General features: G+C 33.7%; 2 protein-coding genes across 2 annotated transcripts in view; one reads left to right on the top strand and one right to left on the bottom strand.

The window, feature by feature from the left end:
- Positions 1 to 561: 561 nt before the first annotated feature.
- On the top strand, positions 562 to 4,858 carry LOC111403468 (integrin-linked protein kinase 1-like). The gene is made up of 9 exons (XM_023031981.1): positions 562 to 1,524; positions 1,915 to 1,994; positions 2,195 to 2,257; positions 2,377 to 2,495; positions 2,696 to 2,781; positions 3,185 to 3,306; positions 3,862 to 3,993; positions 4,274 to 4,318; positions 4,652 to 4,858. The coding sequence occupies exons 1-8, from the start codon at positions 1,312 to 1,314 to the stop codon at positions 4,278 to 4,280; spliced, it is 822 nt and encodes a 273-aa protein (XP_022887749.1). The 5' UTR covers positions 562 to 1,311; the 3' UTR covers positions 4,281 to 4,318; positions 4,652 to 4,858.
- A 1,892-nt stretch (positions 4,859 to 6,750) lies between these two features.
- The window catches only part of LOC111403467 (transcription factor RF2a-like), an 8,472-nt gene continuing 6,820 nt past the window's right edge, over positions 6,751 to 8,402 (bottom strand). Inside the window, exons 3-4 of the mRNA XM_023031980.1 lie at positions 7,876 to 7,960; positions 6,751 to 7,242 (exon numbers count right to left, since the gene is read on the bottom strand). Coding sequence (XP_022887748.1) covers positions 6,950 to 7,242; positions 7,876 to 7,960 — 378 coding nt within the window. The 3' untranslated portion in view covers positions 6,751 to 6,949. The remainder of the gene's footprint in view (positions 7,243 to 7,875; positions 7,961 to 8,402) is intronic.

The raw sequence follows: 8,402 nt of genomic DNA, 5'->3' as shown, positions 1-8,402 counted from the left end.
TTTTTTTTTCCAAATAAAATTTTCCCCCCCCCCCCCCCCTTCCAACACACCCTTTTGCGTCTGATTGCAGCATTGCGTCCTATGTCATTCTTGTGAGCTCGACATAAGTAATGTACTTTGTCTAATTGTTAGGTGAAAAACCTTTCCATTATCAATTCCTAGAGTGAATTTTAGTTGAATATTATTCATCTTTGTAGAATGGACTCTTCAACTGGGGTAGAGTGTCCTGTGTCCGTATCAAAGACGTGTTGAATACGACACTCTTCGGACACTCTGTCATGGTCATTTTTCCTTTTTATCAAAAATAATATATTTTTTTAACTCAAAATTATTATTAAATCACAAATAGGCATTTCTATTTAAAAGATTTCAATAAGAAAAATTAATAACAAGTATAAAACTAAATTTATACTATATAAATGAAGAATTTTAGAGAATTTAATCAATGTTTTGAATCAGAATTTTTTTGAAAAATCGCATTTATGCGTGTCCGACACGTGTCTGTGTCAATGCTTCATAGTTAATCGTTCTATCGGGTTATGTTTGTATAAAAGATATGAAAAATTGATCTATCTTTTTCGAAAAATTCTATGTTATTGCTCGCAAGAACTCAGATTTTCCAAAATCTGTTTCCATTAGTCTATATTTCTGTGTCAATAGCTGTGCATAATGATAGTCCACCGTAGTTATTGATTTCATGGGAATGCATTATCTTTATTATTGGTCTCACGACACCTGAAAGTTAACTCTAAGTCTGTGGTGATAATGAACAAGTCTAACAGCTTATAGAAACTAATTATTTGTGGAACACTGGATTGCAAAGAATATTAGCTTGAATTTGACCGTCCATATTTCAATTATTAATATCAATATGAAATTACATACTAAAATTAGAGTCAGCATAATGCAACGTGCATTTGAATATAAAACTCTCAATATTCACTGATGTATGTAGTGATAAATCCCTAGTCAAGTACATCAAAGGCTCTCGTACCTTTTCCATTTTAGGTACTTGACTTATAATTATAGAATTTGCTTGCTTATAATCAAGTATTTTTCAGAAACTCTAGTGTGAAACTTACCAATGGTTCTGACAAAGAGATAAATTTAAATTTGAGATTTTATTTAGAATATCTGGGTCCTTACAAATCAGAGTGCGGTTAATTAGTAAATTGAAAAGGAGTAAGGTATTTCCAAGTCCCATGCCATTGTAATAATTAATAACACATGTTTTTCTTCTTAAGCAGTTTCTTCTTGATTCCTGTGTAATTCCTGGAGCTGTAAAGTTTGATTTTGTCTTTTGGGATTGTCATGCTAACACATTTCTCAATTACTAGTTTTTGGGTTTGTTTAAGTTTATGGTTTACACATTCTGTATATCTTTTATATGCGTTATGTTGCAGAAATGCTTTCCAGCATGAGTTGACTTTGTTAGAAAAGGTCCGACATCCTAATGTGGTTCAGTTTATTGGTGCTGTCACCCAGAAAATGCCTATGATGATTGTTTTGGAGTATCATTCAAAGGTAATCATCTCTCTCTACATGTGTATATATACACCCCACGGCCACAGGCATGCTCTTATTCTTCTTATTTGGCAAAGCGTGGATATGCATGTGTTTGTGCAAGTCATAATTGGTTTATGTGGCTAAATTTGTTAAATTTATGGCAAATGCTGACAATCAATCAATTCATGGGAATAAATTTCCAGATTGTCCACTTTTCTTACTTTTCTTTTTGTTTATTCTCTTTTGAAGTTTCTGAGTCGAATATGAAGTGGATTGGTTTCTAGTATCTAATTATTCTTAGCCTGAATTTTTTCTTTGCAATGGTGTTGATTAACCTGAGCATTGAATAGACTATAAATTCCATATTTGTTTGGCTTTGCTTTGCTCATATATGTTATTAATCTTCAGGGTGACCTAGGTAGCTATCTTCAAAAGAAAGGACGGCTATCTCCATCTAAAGCATTAAGATTTGCTCTTGAAATTGCCAGGTAATATGGTTTTGAAAAAATATATGGAAAATATAAGAAGTTGAATTGCTGTTTATTTTTCATTATTTGCATATGATCCTCCTTTTTTCTTCTTCTGCTGCTGCTTCTTTCTTCTGTTTAGTGTTTGTGTGTTGTTGGGTGCGGGCTGATTCTGTCTAGTTTGTATTCTGATGGCTCGGGCAATTTAACCACCTTGACAGGGGCATGAATTATCTTCATGAATGCAAACCAGACCCAGTTATTCATTGTGATTTAAAGCCAAAGTAAGGAAACTAAATGCTTAAGTTGGTTCTTTTATATAGAAAAAAAATATATATATTCTTGAATTCGACTTTATGATTGCTTGCACTTTTTAATATTTGAAGTCTTGGTAAGGTGCCAGAAATATTTTGCTGGATTGTGGAGGACAGTTGAAGGTTGCTGGATTTGGTGTGCTTAGATTATCCAAAGTTTCAGAGGACAAATTTAAACTGGAGCGTCCTGAAGCCATAGATCGTACAAGTAAGACATGTACACAAAATACTTGTGTAGCATCATACATTTCAGGAGTTCCTTTATATAGTTTGAAGATAAGATATGATATAATTATCGGGCATATGCTAGAGGAATCTGGTTGAATTTACATTTTTCCATCCACTGCTGGAAGAGATTTGGTCCCGAACTGCTGTTTGACCCCAAATTTTTTTCCTTGCTAAATGTAGGTTTGTATGTGGCAACTGAGATTTTTAAAGATGAAATATTTGATAGAAGTGTGGATGTGTACTCTTTTGGTCTTTTACTTTATGAGGTAATATTTTTCATCCTTATAATTTTGTTTGACTATGGAGAAAATTATAATGCAAGCAAGTATATTTCCCTGTCCATAACTTCTCCTGCATTATTATTTTATCAAATATTTCTAAATCTTTTTGAGATGATTTTTCTTTTTCAAATGGTTTACTCTCTCATGTTTGCTTTACTATGTAAAAGAAGCATGTTGATTATTCAACTCTCTTTAGTAAGAAACTCTATAATATACTTTAAGAATGTTATGGAGAATCTTTGTATTCCACTGCAAAAGATAACCCATAGGTCTATTTTTCCTCCTCACTTCACTCCTTTAGATCCGTCATGATACCATTGATTTACAATTTCGCAAGATGTATGATCAACTTCCTGTGTTATGCATATGTCTGTATATATTGATTCAGATGGTGGAGGGCGTGCCACCATTTTCAAAGTCTCCTGAAGAAATTGCTAAGTTGATGACCTTAGATGATAAGAGACTGGCCCTAAAGATGAAATCTAAATCTTTCCCTCCTGATTTAAAAAAGTAAGTCATTCTTTTCTTTTCTTTTTCTTCCAAATTTATCTGTATTTGCTTTCCTTTTTCCTTGTTCAGTTTCTCCATTTTAATCACCGTTGAGATGCAGTGATGTAAATCTCGTGGCAAATTTCTGTGCTTGTTTTTACCTTTTGTTTTGTATACTGTAATTCTCTCCTATATAAAATTATGCTTCTATATCAGAAAAGATGTTAAGCGAATCATGCTTTAAGTTTGAAGATTTTTCTCCAGTTACGGTTTCGTGAGATAATTTACTTTTTCAATCTGCATGTGGTCTTTAGGTATATTTCAGTAGAAGTGACTGAATTCTGGATAGTGAACTGTATTTTACTCAAATTGGAATTGTTTATCTCCAGGAGGTTTTCAGTAATAAGATAACTGATATTTTAAATGTTCAATATACTTTGTTACTATAACTACTTTATCTCCCTTCTTCACCTTTCCCAAACAAAGTATTCTTTTTTTTTTTTTGCTCTATGGTTTTGATTGACTTTATAGCTTTAGTAACTTTTTTCCCCCTGATTACTTGTGCTACATACCTAGGTTGATCGAAGAATGTTGCCATCCGGATTGTGTTGGACGTCCAACATTTTCAGAGATCATTGTCCGTTTGGAAAAAGTTGTTGTGAAATGCTCCAAACATGGATGGTGGAAAGATGCTTTCAAGCTCCCTTGGTATGCCTCTGCAAAATTTTTTCTCCTGTTATGTCTTTCTTCAGTGAAGGACAGCATTTGCTGATATAAATCACCTTTTGCCATAATGTTACGTGGGGTGAATCTTGTAAGAATTTTAGTGAATTTTAATGATTCTATAAAAATTGGTACAGAATCTTCAGATTTATGGACCGAAGGTGGAAAATTAAAGTTTTATTCTCATATATAATGCAGTATATAGTCATGTTTCTGTTATTTTCAGCTTTCGGTGCAATTATATGAAATATTGACGTTTGTGCAGGAAATGAAAGATGCAGTCAAGAGAAGACATGCATGTTAACAACTTGTGAGTCAGATCTTAAAGTATACTGTGGTCTACCTGTGAATAGAATGAGATTGGTTCTTATAAGTGTGTACCTGTTGAAAATTCACTTGTATGCCTCAGACTTGTACTTTGGTAATATCATATGATTGTGAAACAAATAAGTGGGAGATTGTAAAAAAGCTCTCTCTCTCTCTCTCTCATTGTTACATTTGTTAATTTTATCGTAGTAATTTTTATCTTTCTTTCTGATTCTAACTGTATATTTACATTTGTATAGACCTAATAGATGTCACCTTCATCAGAAATTGTCTCGATATCGATGAGATTGCTGATGGTTGTGGCTTGCATTTGTAGGGATAACTGGTGGAAAGAGGGGTGATCACTAGTGTCACACCTTCGAATACCTTTGGTGATTAGGCTTTTGCATAATTTTAGCCTTGCAGAGGAAAAGGGGGTGCCAGAATATTGCGAGTTTTGTTTGCCATAATTTTTATTCACATATTTTGTAGAATTCATAACCATCCATAATTATTACCCACTTATTAATTGTACATTCTATAAGACTCGCGAAATCTGCACCACAAGTTTTGCTTAAATTATAACCTCAGCCTTGCCAAACATATGCATTATGTACTCAAAACACATACAATTTTGCATGGTCTTACCAAATACGCCCTTATTTGGTGAATATTAAAATCAGATTTTAATAAATGTTGATGAAACATATAGTTGAAAAGTTGTGTGTCCTATTAAATACATGGTCAAAATTAATTGTTAATTTTGACTCTATTATATATAACATTACTATTGACGAATCACATATGAACCCATGTTACTATTGACGAATCACATATGAACCCATTACATGGATTATGTTAGAAAACCAACGAACTGTACCTATCCATGCCCGACAAGATTGTTGTTATTGTGCGCATCGAATGTGGGCATCATATGCGAGTATTCGAATTGTGTCATACTCAAAAAGTCTCCTGTGTGAGCTTAAATTGAGCTTGCTGATCTTATGGTCGGAAGGCTCGTCTGGAAGTTCTTGCACCATGGGTGTCGCATGGTCCGTCAAACTTCTAAATTTTATCGATAATATGATACTCCTTCCGTCCTATCCATATAAACTAAGTTTCCTTATTTCCTTGTTTCAATTGTATAGTCATGTCTTTTTATTGCGTATGTTTTGTTTCGTTTTGTTCGTTTACTAAATATACCCTTATTTAATTTGTCTAATTATAACCAATTTTTCCCGCTTAATCTTGAAATTGTACAAATATAAATAAGAGAAAATCAAGAAAGTTTTTGGCAAAAATTATTTTTTCAATAACATTGAATAAGAGTTTTTTTAATCCGTGAAAAAAACAAAGTCAGCCCATATAAATAGAACAGATGGAGTAATAAATAATGAATAGATAGATCATTTTATATTTGTGACAAAAATAGTACACTTATACTAAAATAGTGCTTAACAAGTATAGAACAATTAACAGAACGAGGTAAACAAGATGCAAAAAGATACATTGGTGAAGCAAAAAATTGATATAATTTTATGTAATATAAGACATTAATATCGATTCGGTCATATTAAAGTCTTATCTATGTAATCGTTAAAAATATGTGAATAAATCTTCTAAAACAGGGCCCGCGGAAAAATAGGGCTTATGTGGCCCTGTTTATATAGCACTGCTCAAAATATGTCTATATGCCCTTGTTTGAGTTCCATTTTTCAAAAAATGGATTTTTTTTTAAAATTTATTTCAATTGTACATTCTTCTGGAAAATAATGTTACACATAAATCTTAAATTTTTTCTTACTTTTTAACTATACATTCTTCAAAAAAATACTATTTTAAAATACATTTTTCCCAAAATCACATTTTTATAAAAGACCAAACAAGGGCTATATAAACAGAGGAAAAGTTTGGATCAGGAAAAAATTTAAAATAAAATAGTAGTAGGTATTCATTTATAATAAATTTACGCTTTAAATTAATATATGTACAAACAATTTTGAAAATGAAAAATTGATCTTTCCATGACACCATTTACAAATTTTAGGTCATGTTACTTTATGAAATAATTCTATAATAAATTTTATTTAAATTTTTGTAAGAAATAATGACAAATATGGACCCACGAGACGAGTCAACTCGTGTTATGGACCGAGTAAAGCCCGTGGGTTGAGAAGCCGAGTAACAACCCTAGCTGGATGAGTTGAGTCCTGCCCATATCCACATTCAACACCTCCATTTCCTTACCTTCTTTATTCACACACAGTTTTATGTGCATTTGTTGTATGTATCTCATTCTCTCTCTCTCTTCATCCACCAAACCCTTGTAAGATGTGATTTGGCTACTCGACTCTCCCAAAATCTTTTCAATTCTCAAAATTTCAGGTAAAAGGCAGAGACGATGGTGGAAAATAGTGTCCAATGGAAGACCCATACTCAACAGAACAATATTTGGATAATAATCTTTGCAATTCAACAAACTAAACTTCAACAGAATCCACATAGAGCCATGTTAAAGTTTGATGCATGTAAGCATACTAACCAAAAGCACAAAACCCAATCAAAACTACAACCAACAAGATTCTGGACCAACTAATAACCATCCAACAGCCAGCTCATCTACCAGTTCCAGATTCTAATCCTCTGGTGATGTGCCTGAAGTAGCATTGTCTTTTTGAATGGAAGATGGCCCCAAACCTCTTAGATTCAAGTTTCTGGCTTGAGCCTGTGGCTGCATTGAATATTGTTGCTGCCCATTCTGAGAATGTATATGGAGCTGTTGAAATTGTTGAACAGTTAACAATGTAGCCATATCGTCATGGTCGGGATGCTGGCTGGCTCCATAAGATGCAGGAAGATTCATCATAGGTCCACTATTTTGAATTGTTTGACCCATCTGCACTTCCGGATGCTGGACCTCTTCCTTTACTGCTTCATCCAATGGTGTGTTTTTAAGAAGAAAATAAGGGTGGAAAACATCATTTAGCAGTTTTTATGGAGTCTACCAGGGAAAAAAAATAAAAAATAAAACAAAACAAAATCAACGTTCTCGAGAAAGGCTAAGAATTGAATTCCGTTGCATTCAATGCATTGACGAAGTACAAATCGTTCACCTATTGAATGACTTCAATATCACTTCGAAGGATGATGCCCTAGTAAATAATCTAAAACCTACCTTTGAGTAAGTTGGCCAACTATAAAATCATGTCTGCATGTTTGTATTTTAAACACAGGATGTTCGAAATCACATTGTTCTTTACTTGCAGCCCAGTTTCGAAAGCTGCAGTAGGCATCACCAACACTCATTGGATATCTACTTTTAGGAACAATTTAAAAAGTTCAAATGAGAGAGTCGTCAAAAGTGTGAAAGTTGAAACAGCCTAGTTCTACACTCTGAAGTCAGTGTCATCTCAAGTCTGAACCTTTTACTTTCAATTTTTCTTCCATTCCTTTTTTCTTTTTTTAATTTATTTTGGGAGAAGCCAAAGAGTGGTGAAGAAGATGATAAGGAAGAATGGAACCAAAACCATCCTGCAAAGATAGCTAAGGATAGACTGTTACCGTCTATTAAGTGCACTTGTCGTTCCAATGTTTGCAACTCCAATTTCAGTTCACTGTTTTGAGCAGTAAGGTCACCTGTATCTTTCTGTTTGGGAGAAGCAAAGAATAGGTAATTACATAACATCATTCTTGTATTTATATATAGAGTGCATAACAATAGTGAATTGAAAGGGGAGAAATGCAAGTAGTAGAAAAATCAGTTCTTGAGGCCAAGCACTATGACCTATAAACTACATCTTTTCCCTTATTGGTATGCCTTATTATTGTATTTTTTTCCTCCTATAAAACATCAAGTGCTATCTATAACATGGGAGGGAGGGAAAAACAACCGCTCACTACCAGAGTATATGACAACCTCCTGGTAGCAGAGTCCTAGACTCCTGGAGGATAAAAATGCCGTTCTAAATCAGTCAAGGACCAATAGAGGAGGTAGTTTTCGTTTCCTTTTTCTTTCTTTCATGTCCTGTTAGTTTTTTGGTCTGTTTGCATGTGCCTGCATGGGGGGGGGGGGGGGGGGAGGGGGGGGC

Source organism: Olea europaea, chromosome 11, assembly GCF_002742605.1.
Source record: "Olea europaea var. sylvestris chromosome 11, O_europaea_v1, whole genome shotgun sequence".
Taxonomy (NCBI): Eukaryota; Viridiplantae; Streptophyta; class Magnoliopsida; order Lamiales; family Oleaceae; genus Olea; species Olea europaea.
This window is presented reverse-complemented; position numbering and strand designations above follow the sequence as displayed.